General features: G+C 59.8%; 1 protein-coding gene across 3 annotated transcripts; it reads right to left on the reverse strand.

The window, feature by feature from the left end:
* Window positions 1-1,397: 1,397 nt before the first annotated feature.
* RNF25 (ring finger protein 25) lies at window positions 1,398-10,376 on the reverse strand. 3 transcript variants are annotated; one of them, XM_067570100.1, is made up of 10 exons: window positions 10,312-10,376; window positions 9,418-9,492; window positions 8,728-8,830; window positions 8,539-8,606; window positions 7,535-7,604; window positions 7,304-7,375; window positions 6,915-7,055; window positions 5,902-5,991; window positions 4,676-4,810; window positions 1,398-4,233 (listed from the first exon to the last, which is right to left on the reverse strand). In XM_067570100.1, the coding sequence occupies exons 1-10, from the start codon at window positions 10,359-10,361 to the stop codon at window positions 3,475-3,477; spliced, it is 1,563 nt and encodes a 520-aa protein (XP_067426201.1). In that variant the 5' UTR covers window positions 10,362-10,376; the 3' UTR covers window positions 1,398-3,474. The 3 variants fall into 3 exon arrangements, with proteins under 3 accessions (XP_067426201.1, XP_067426200.1, XP_067426202.1); XM_067570099.1 differs by having other exon boundaries at window positions 10,244-10,320; XM_067570101.1 differs by lacking the exons at window positions 7,535-7,604; window positions 9,418-9,492; window positions 10,312-10,376 and having other exon boundaries at window positions 5,864-5,991; window positions 8,728-8,826.
* Between the last annotated feature and the right edge of the window lie 237 nt (window positions 10,377-10,613).

The raw sequence follows: 10,613 nt of genomic DNA on the forward strand, positions 1-10,613 counted from the left end.
ACCAGCTGCGGGCAGCAGTGGGGCCTGGTTGTGCGCAGAGTGGGATCCTGGGTGGAGGGACCTGGATACCAGCACCCACCCTGCAGCCTGGCTGTCTGCACAACCCATTCTCCTACGTCTCCGCCGGCCGGCAGGACGCAGACTTCGCTCTGGGCCCGCTACGCCAGGGAAAGGCGCGCAGGGAACGCGGCCCGCGGGAAGCTGCACGCCAGCTCTTTTCTGTGGAGAGGAGCTGGACCGGCACTTGTGTCAAGTCCGGGGTGCCCACTGCCTTGGTGATCTGCCAGGGGCTGCACGCCCTGCAGCCTGTGAGCAACGCGTCCCGCGGAGATCTCGCTCTACGACGAGCGGCATCCTCCTGCTAAAGTGATGGAGACGGGCTCTGCCCTGAGCTTTCACCCCAGCGATCACCAGCTCTCTCCGTACCACCATGGCTGCCTGGTGACCGATCGTGTCACGTTCAGCCGCTCGCAGCCAGGCTGTTGCTATGTTAACCGCTGGCCAAGCACAGGAGAAGTCCCTGGCCTTTTAGAACTGCCCTCTGCCAAAAAACTGCAGGGCAAAGCGGCCCCGGGGCTTCAGGGAGTCGCTCTCAGACTCTCCTTATGCGCCATGGCTGGGGTGGGAGCGCAAGGCTCGGAGCGGTGCAATGATGCCTTTAAATAAAGCACCTCGGGCTGAGAAAAGCTTTGCTGTATAGTGGTCTGGTGGGCGGCGGCTCTGACTGCAAGCGCTGTGGGGCGGGGGCCGGCTTGGGGTGTCAGTGCAGTGCCTGCCCCAGCAGGGGGGCTGGTCTCAGCTCTCGGAGGGCTAGTGGGGCAGAGCCTACACGGATGCTGTGAGTGGTTAGTCCCCTCCCTGCAGCGGCTGCTTTCCTCTCAACCCCGTCACTTCAGGTGGGGCCCCTCCCATGCTGGAGCCCCCCAGGTGCACCTGCCCAGCCCAGAGAGCAGGTCAAGTCGTTCACTCCATGGGCTTTTAATAACTGCTAATCATTTGCCCTTCGGCAGCACCTTTCGGCCAAGCACCCCACGCACTAGGAGGCAGGTCCCTGTGATTACACCCATTTCACAGCTGGGGAAACCGAGGCACAGAGCAGGGACGTGACTGGCCACGGTAGCCCCGTAAGCCCTGGAGCAGAGGTAAGGATGGAACCAACCCGTCACAAATCCCCGGACCTTGCTCTGATCACCAGACCCAGACTGTTCTGTGCGGATTCTCTCCGCTGCTTTGCATTCAAGGTCAGTGCAACACCTGCCTCTCTTCCCAGGAGAACAGTCAGCAGAGCTGCAGAGGGAAAGCCCAGCTGTTCCTCCTGACAGGAGAGGACCTATGGGGTGAAACCCTCCAGCCGCCATTTGAGCATTTACCCTGCCAGGTGGTGCAGCAGCTCAGGATTTGACTGGCGCCGGCCAAGTTCATTTAAAACTTCTCAATGTAGATTTTTTTTAACTCTAAAAGCCCCTCCACCGTTGGGAATTTCTCTCACCCTCCCTTTGTTCCGCACCCCTCCCACCTGCTGTGCTCCCGCTGACACGTCGTGGGTCTGGGCTTCCCACCAGCACGTGAAGATTCACCTCTTCGAGGAACATTTGATTTCGTTTTTAAAACAGCCCTGAGCTCGTTGTGGATTCGACGGACAGATTCCCTGCCCTCCTAGGTCCCCGGCTGTAAAGAACAGTCCCAAGGGAGGTGCAGAGGTTTGAACAGCAACACGCCAAGCGCCTGCTTTGCAAGAGGGAACCAACTTCGAGCTACAGCTGCGTTTGGGGGAAGAAGCGGAGCAGCAGGAGGGAGCAAGCGGAAGGCAGAGCAGAATGTGGGTCTGTTTATATTGCAGTGGAAATCCCCTTCCCAGGTGGCTCACACCCAGCTGTTTGCCGTCCAGCTCCTAGCGTTGAATGGCTGAGCTACGAATGGGTACATGCGCTGTGACAGCCAGGTGGGGGCTCAGCGAAGAAAAATCGCATCAATGGCATCGACTTTCATTGCATGACGTGAAATAGGTCAGCAGAGACGAATGCCGCAGATCTCTACATCCACTGGGAAAAAGGCTTTGGGCCAGTCACCTGCTATTCCCAGAGGAGCCAGGCAGGTGAAAGGTAACAGCCACACGAATCCGAGGGCAAATAATGGAGATCAAGGGTCTTAACGACTTAGGTCCTCTACACCCGCCCCTGTCCCATTGACTTCCCAGGCGGCCCCACTGTTCCAGCGAAGGGGAGAAGTCAGTTCTGTTTAGTGAGAGTCAGAACCAGCCCAGGAAAGGGATGAAACTGTAAGGATCTGCTTTGCTGACAAGACTGGAGCGACGAGCGACTGGTTGCGAATAGCCTGAAACAACCCAACTCGATCTCAAGACAAGCCCCCTGCGAGCTGGTTAGGCAGATCCCAGGGAACAAAAAGGCCGCTCTGGGGCCCGAGTGGATGAAGGTTTACACGGGGCTGTTCACCAGGATGCTTTGGGGAGCTGTTCTGGGGTAGGCAGAGAAGAGCAAGGGAATATGCATGGCTCAGCTGCAGAGCGAGACAAGCCATGGGAGGGGCCTTGGCGGGAAGACAATAGCCATTAACCAGGTGAAGCCTGGAGCCCCAGTTGCTCCGAGGGGAATTCACTGTGGTTACAAGGAGGGGAGAACGGGTTCTGGCCAGCAAGCAGAAAGGGGGTCTGCACTGAGAAAGGGCCAGCTCAGTTTAAAGAGCAAAAGCTGGATATGAGCAACGTGGAGATGGAGCCACTGGCAGGGCTGGAAGAATCCAAAGCGCTGGAGCCCCATGGCTCAGGCAGCTCCACGCTACAGGAGATGGCCCCAGCCTTGCTGGCTGAGTGGTGGGGGTGAGGGGACCGTCACTCAAGCGCTGCTCCAGCTCCAGAGGAATGGTAGCACGACGTGAGCAACGGCACAGAGTTCACACGCAGGAGAACCCGGGACATGAGCGCTGGGGACTCTCCCTGGACCCGGACCTGGCTCTGAGCAGGGCCTGGCTTCCTAAGGACGTCCCCCCGCACTGCAGCTCTCGCACTTGCTGCTGACAATGGCAGCTCCTGCCTAGGCTGGCCGGGGGCAGAGCCTGCAGCGTGGTCACGGCCTGGGTAGCCCCTACGTCGATGGCTGCTGGTGAGTGGCGTTTGGCTACACCTGGGTCCTGCCTTCAAGGCCAAGAGAGGGATTTTCCCAGCCCAGGCCCAAGGAGCTGATTGTCCGTCTGCCAGGAGATCCTGAAACGCAGCCATCAGTAACCACACCTGCCCAGCTGGGAATCCCCATAGCCCGACTCATCACTGACCCATTATGTTCCTCAACCGAGAACGTTCTACCCAGGAAGACGGGTCCCATGCCAACCACCCACCCCCATGGAGAGATCCCGGCTGGCCCATCTCCTCCTCACGGGACAGAGGCTGATATTCCAATAGACTCTTTATTGTTCTCCCCAGGAAAGTCCCCCTCTCCCCCCAGCCCCAGCCCCCTCCTGCTAGGAGCCATCCTCCTTCACTTGGCCATGGGGGTCTCTCCTTCCACTAGGCCTGAATGCCCCCCGCCCCCTGGGCACTCTGGGATAGGAACCACGCTCTCTGCCCCGGGACTTCTCCCATCTCCCACAATCCCAGGTCCTGTGATAGCCCTGCCAGCTGGTGGGTCCCCGGGGGTCACTATGGTTTAGTGCCAGGTTCTCCTTTTCCCTGCTCCGGCCCTCAGCTCCCTGCTCCGGCATCCAGCGCCCCTCACCGGGATTCTCTTCTTTTGAGTCCAATGCCCCTTTTGTGGGCAAGATGCCCTCAGGGCATGACTCTTTCCTATCAGCCAAGGCAGCCACTCTGCCTCTGCCAGGCGGTTTAGGGAACTCCTGGCTGCATCTGCCGCTGGTTCTCTGACTCCTGCCTTCCCTCCGTTCGGGTCTCCAGCTGAAACCACTGGGGCCCCCAGCACCACGGAGAAGGGGGTGAGCGTCCGCAGCTGCTGCTGGTGGGTCGCTGTATGGCCTGCCCTGGCCTCTGGGTCCCAGCCTCTCCCCTTGGTGCCTCTCTCTCTTGCTCTGGTGCTCCAGGGGCACGGACGCTTTTTCCCGCTGCCCGGGTTCTCTCCCTGGTGCTAGAGCTCGGGCAGAGCCGGCAGTTTCCGGGGCATGCTCTGGGTCCGGCGGCTGGCAGAGTCGCTCAGCAGCAGCCACGGCATTTGCAGAAGGCAGCAGCTCAGCGGCGGCTCCGTGAGCAGGCTCAGCAGCGGCTGGAGGCTGGGAGAGAAGGGAGCCGATGGTGAAGAAAGGACCAGGCCAGCCACACCATCTGACCCCCACTTTTCTCTAGGGAAAGGCCCCACAGCTGCTGCGGCTCTGCCACGGGGCCAGAACGTCCCACACCAGTTACTCTGTGGTGATACATTGGCAGCCCTTCATCGCCTCTCTGCTCCCAGACCCCGGTCTTCTTTCTGGAGCCCCCTCTGCCCCCCGCCCCGCAACCCTCTCTGGCATGTGGAACGCCACGTGGCAGCAGGCAAAAGATCCTGCAGTGCCCCCATGGCGAGCTGGATCTCCGGAAGGCAGAACCCCCCGGACGGCAGAGCCCTGTGCCCCTCCCTGCACACGCCAGAGCCACTCCTGCAGTGCTGCAGCGCAGGGCAGAGCACAAGAGCTCCCCCAACGCCTTGCCGCGCCCCAGCCCTGAGAAGCAGCGTACCGCCTGCAGGCTGATGAAATAGCGGTTCCTCTCTGCCTCGGGGTCAATGATCCCCCCCTTCTCTTGCTGCCTTTGGTAGATCCGGCGCAGTTCTTCTTGGTTCTGCAGCGTCTTTGCATCGGGCCTGTACTGCTCCTAGGGGGAGACACTTGTGCTGTATTCCATCGGTAGCCGGGCCCGGCACAGGTCAATCACCCAACCCGCACACCTGCTGCCAGCTGGCCAGGGATCCTGGGCAGAGTGAGCCAACACCAGAGCCAAGGTCTCCCTCTTTCCCAAGTCAGAATCCTAGTGACGCACACGGGCTTCCCTGCAACAACTGGTGCTGGGCTCCCCTGCGTTCCAGTCAGACACAGGCAGACAGCAGACTGGGCCAGCTGCACCACGGTCCGGTCAGTCCGTTGTCCCTGCGAGGGGACTGGAGAGCCGGCAGAGGCTGCATAAGCCAACAGGAATTAGAGACTTACTGAAGGGAAGCTGCGTGCAGCCTAGACAGCAGAGCAGGGAAAGCACTGGGGGGCCCATCTGTCCCAACCCCCGCGCCAAGGCAGGATCCCTTCCTCCAGGCTGTGATCTAGGGCGTTGTCCTGTTGGAGCGCAGCTGTCTGACATGACAGCACCTCTGCCCTGGCCCTCGGGAGAAGGCGCTAGTCGGTGGAAGGTTTTCCTGAGATTCAGCCACGTTTCCTTGGCTTAACTCCACCCCATTACCCCTGCAGTTCCATACGGCCGGCGGCTCTTTGGGGCAGGGCCAGGGCTTCGTGTTCTCCCCGGGGACAGCAGGACCCTTCCCTCTCCACAGGGTTCGTACCCATCAGACAGACGCAGACTTGTTCCCCTCCCAGAGGCAGCTCACATGGCTACATTGGAGAAGCAAACAGTAACCATGGGATACGTCCGTGAGTCTGGCTGGGCGCCCCTTCCCAGTCCTGGCCTCTCTGTCTCCACTCCCACGCCCCAGGAAGATGGGGACTGCACCGGGAGTGGGGAAGAGTTGAGACAAAGACTGTCCAGTGCTGCCACGCGGTTGCTGCATTTAGTAAGCCCAAATGTTCACGTGAACAGCACCCCTCTGCCAGCAGCAGCAGCCCTGCAGGGTGTGAGCGGCTGCGACAGCCCCTCCAGCCTGACTCGGGCAGAGGGGGCTCGCTCATTCCCTCCCGGACCGGCTCACTGCAGGCACCTTACCCAGCCAGTGGGCAGGATTCCAGCTAGACGCTTCTTACCACTGCGTGCTGCGGGGGTGGCGCTGCCTGCAGAGTGGAGAGGTTGTAGACCAGCGTTTCCCGGCAGACGGGGCACTGCACCCCGACTCCCTGTGGGGAGAAGAGAGAGATAGCACGTGGCCGCATTGCACTCCCCCGGCCAGCCCCCTTCCACCCCTGCGCCATGCCCCTCTCGGGAATTAACGCCCAGGCCTCCCCACGCGCTGCTCTGCTCTAACCGTGGGAGAGGAAGCCTGGCTGCCCAGCTGCCTCTGCTAACCTCTGGTACTTGGATCGTTTTTAGCAGCCCTGCAAGAGCCTTGGGGAGTGCTCCCCCCGGCTGAATGCACTGCAGGATTCCTGGATTGGCTGGCTGGTATTTAGGTCAATTTGTGCCACCTGGGCATGCTGGGAGTTGTAGTCCAACAGCCGATTACCAACTTTATAGGAGCTGGTTATAACCAATGAAGCCTCAAACAGCTCTGGTCCCCCTTACCCTCGGCACTGCATCTCCCCTTGGCACTACAGGGCAATGTGTGTTGCCTGACCCGCCGGAGCAGAGAGTCTCCTGGTTTGACAGCGGGGGCTGGGGGGATCTCTGACTTGTTTTCTGGGCACTGGTGCTCTTTATTCTATACTCTGCAAGGACTGGCCAAGTGCTCCCAGGCCAGACTGGTGGCTGGGTGCATTATTAAGCCCAAATGAAGGGGTTAAATAGAGAGAACTCCAAGGTCCGGGCAGTGTTTAGGGAAAACTTCAAAATGGGACGCAGCCGCATCCTAAAGGCTCCAAAACCGGAAGACAAACAAAATCAGTCCCAAATGTATTCTTCTTTTAAACTCTCATGATTTTGTGATTTCCCAGGGCTTGAGGTTGGCCCTGGCCCTGAGGCCCGGAGCTGGTAACCCAAAGGACAGCTCCTAGGAGTCAGCTCTTGGGCGGGGGTATCTCAGGATCAGTGGGGATTGCGTGCACAGCCTAGGAGAGCAAGGCCTCCTCTACATGAGCTATTGGAGGGGCCCGGGCTCCGTTACCTGCTTGGGAGGTGGCGCCAGCTGCTGCTCTCTCTCTTTCTGCTGCACATGGATTTCCTTCTCCATGTGCTGGGCGTAGCGAGCCAGGCAGTGAGAGTGGAAGTAGTGGTAGCACTGAGTCTTTGTGAAAGCTTCTCTCTCCTGTGCGATGAGATAGGGTGTTTGAAAGGAGTCCTGTCTGTGCCCCATGGCGCCCTCCCCTGCTGGGGGGACTTCCACTAATGCTCCACCACCAGCTGGGGCCGATTCAGATACACTGTTCCCAGGGCCTTCCCCCTCCTCCATCTCCACAAGCTCTGGACAACAGGTTGCCAGTCCCTCCCCGCAACGCACTCCATTCCTCTCCCTAGCAGACCGCAGGTCCTTGCCCTGATCGGAGGGGCTCCTACCTGGAAGCCATAGAGACAGATCACACACTGGCCATGAGGAATGTTGTTGTCGGTGAGAATCTCCTTCCCTTTCTGTAGAAAGAGGGAGAACGAACTTTACCCACCCAAACCACCAGATGGGCCAAGGCTCCGACCCATCCATCCCGCAAGCAGAGACCGGGAGAGCGTGTGTCAATATCTGTCTATATCTAGCACCATGCACAACCTACCCCAGGTCTCCTCCTCTCTTACCTCAATCAGCTCATAAAGCACTGCTGTCCCCAGCCCAGCCTCAGCAACGTGTCCCAGCGTCTGGGAAATGCTGGAAGGAAGAGGCAGAAACCCGTAACTAAAGAGGGGATGTGTTAACCCCTCTGGAGATGCAGTACTAAGATGGGAACAGCAGATACTACATAGTGGGTGAGATGGCTGAGGAAGCCACTGGACTGGTCAACAGGGGTGCCGAGCTTAGTGTAAAAATTGCTGTGCTCAGATGTGGCTAACAAGCTCAGCCCCTCTCCTCCCACAAACCATCCATCCATGGGGAGGGGTGGAGCAAAAGGAATCTCACAGTAACAGGTTTGAAGCACCAGACTTTTGGCTCCTGCCTACTGCACAGGATTCTTTGGGACAGACTCACACTTCACCGCCAACGGCCAGGAAGATCCTCTACTCAGCACAGGTTGCCTGTGACGAGCTAACCTGGCCAGCCCTTCAGTCCCAACAGCTCTGCCACTGACCCAACCTCCGCTGCATTCTCCAATGACAGCACTATGACAGAGAGACTAAAAGCAGGCCAAACACAGGGTTAGATCCAGCAGGATCTAAGCCTCGTACAGGCAGCAAAAGACTACCCGGATCTCACCACACCTGTGCACAACCCTCTGGGACAGGTGAGGGACGAACATAGGAACTACCCCACTGGACGAGGACCAGGTCCCATCGAGCCCAGTGCCAGTTGCTTCAGAAATTCCCCCACTGGACAATGATGGAATAACCTATCCAGAGGGAATTTTCTTCCTAACACCAGGCAGCTAGTGGCTGGTTGTGCACTGAAGCAGGACAGTTCAATGGTCCTTATTTATTTTCTGCCCATGTTGACGCAGCTCTGGATGACAGACAGAGCAATTCCATGTATCTGCCGCAAGAATCTGAGGGGAACGTGGGTATTCGTGTTTCCCACCCGCAGCTGGAATGCAGGAAGTTTCTTCCCTCCTTGTCTCTAGGGCAGGTGGAAACCCCTTCCCAGCACTCACTTCTGGATCTGCTCATCAGACAGTCCCCGAGGATTCCGGATTAAGATTTTCGGTGCTTCATTGGGATACTAGAAAGAAACAAATCAAGGGATGAATGGGGACCAAAGTCCTGACCTGCCCTGCCCCTATCCCTGCCTGAGAGGCTTGGCTGCACTCACAGCTCATGGGGGTCATGCACAGTGACCTTACCTGGGCGGGCACCGACAGCACAAGCGTGAAGCAGACGTACTGGGAGTCCTGATCCTCTGCTGTCGCAGGGTGCAGGGTAATGCAGATTTCCCAGGGCGCTGACCTGCGAGGGCAGGGAGGCGGAGGTGAAGCGTCCAGCTATCCCACGGAGTATTAATGAAGTACAGCAGGTGCAGTGAGGGTGACATGGGCTGCGTATTGTCACAGCAGCACAAACCTTCCATGCAAGCTCCACTGTGCTAAAAAGGAGCTGACGTGCACAGAGTCCAGGGAGAGGAGACCCTTAGGCTGAGAGTGCCTGCCCTGCCCCAGCAGGGGAAATGCTCATTGGAGCAGGGCCAAGGGGCACTGACAGCTGAGAGGAAAAGGAGCTGGTAGGACTGAGGGCAGAGACTGGCAGTACCTCAGGTACCAGCCAGGGAGCTCTCAGTATGCTGCTGCACTGGTGTAGGGCGAAGGACCCTCCCTCTCCGTGAATATTCAATCCGGACATGACCGAGTGAACGTTATTCTGCGCTCACACGGGGCTTTGGATCCCAGGTGCAAATCCATAGTTGGACACCTCTAACATTTGTGTACACAAGCCAGTCCAGGGATTGCGCCCAGCACCACAGCTCTGAGATCAGCGGACACCAAGGGGGTGAAATCTCACGCCTCAGGATTAGAGACATCTGGTAACAGCACAAATACCTGCCATTTCCTCTAGACACCTGCAGCTCATCCAGGTATATGGACTCCAAGACCTCCACTTCTGATGGCAGAGCCCTGAGAACAGAGAAGGGACGTCAGGCAGAGCTGCTCTCCGTCTTCCTCCTCCTCCCTGAGCAGCGCACGGGTCTGCCTAGGACCTTATACGGCAGCAGCATCTGAGCTACTCCCAGTTATTTACAAATAGGGGAAACGTGTTTTGAAGAGACACAGTCTCGGTAAAGTCCTGTGGAAGGCAGCGCAGTCTAGTGGAAAGAACCACGGGCTCGGACTCAGAAGAGCTGCATTCTAGTCTTGGTTCTTCCCCGCGAAGGGGTCTCGCGGGGCGGGTGCTGCTCACGATGCTGCAGGCAGGGCGCTGTGCTGCACGCACCCTCCTTTCAGAGAAGCCAGGTCCCAGCCGCTCACTGCGAGATGAAACCCCCCGGGCCCGTCTCCCCAGAGCTAGGACATCCCGGCTTCCAGCTGCCTTTCGTCTCGTCTCTGCCCAGGTCTGCGCCCTGCGCCCACCACCGGGGCGTCCCCGTGAAGCATCCACACACAGCCAGGCTGAGCCCGGGGGAGCCAGGCCGGGCCACAGCGTCCCAGCAACCGCCTCTGAGAGCGGGGGGAAGGAAACCACCCAGCCCCCGACTGAGCTGGGAGGGGGCGGGGCAGGGGATCGGGGCTAGCAGGGGGGGGGGGGGGAACGCAATAGGACGGGGCTGCCTGGCCGGGGAAGCGGGGTCTGGCTGGGGGGGGAGGCCCGGCGCCCGATGGAGGGGCAGGGGAGGGACCGGACCGAGGAGGGGATCTAGGGGGGAGCGACCTTGTGGGGGAAAGAGCCCAGGCTCCGGCCAAGCTCCCCGCCCCGGCGGCCCGCATCTCCATGGTTACCAGTCGGCCCCCGCCTCCTCCTCTCTCACTCCCGCGCTGGCCGCCGCCATCTTTCCTGCCTGCCCCGGAAGCGGAAGTGCGTGAGGAGCGGTTCCCCCCGGCGGAAGGGCAGCCCAGGCAGGCCGTTGCTAAGCGACGCGGACGCGGCGGGTCCTCGGGGTCCTGGCGCGGCGAGGTGGCCGCAGCGACGCCTGTGTGCAGAGGCGGGCTGCAGCCCTTCCAGCGGCCGAGCCCCGGGACAGGCCGGGCCGCGGGGTCTGCGCGGCGAGGGGTCGGATCCAGGGCCGGGCCTGGCCGCCTTT

The sequence above is a fragment of the Emydura macquarii genome, unplaced genomic scaffold, assembly GCF_026122565.2.
Source record: "Emydura macquarii macquarii isolate MOO-44397 ecotype Brisbane River unplaced genomic scaffold, CSIRO-AGI_Emac_v2 contig_2988, whole genome shotgun sequence".
NCBI lineage: Eukaryota > Metazoa > Chordata > Testudines > Chelidae > Emydura > Emydura macquarii.

Coding starts and splice junctions, on each gene's coding strand:
- RNF25 (XM_067570099.1), bottom strand. CDS start 10,305: ATGGAGATGCGGGCCGCCGGGGCGGGGAGCTTGGCCGGAGCCTGGGCT. Junction 8,831..9,417: donor GTGTCTAGAGGAAATGGCAG/GTATTTGTGCTG, acceptor CTGCCCTCGCAG/GTCAGCGCCCTGGGAAATCT. Junction 7,376..7,534: donor TGCTTTATGAGCTGATTGAG/GTAAGAGAGGAG, acceptor CTCTTTCTACAG/AAAGGGAAGGAGATTCTCAC.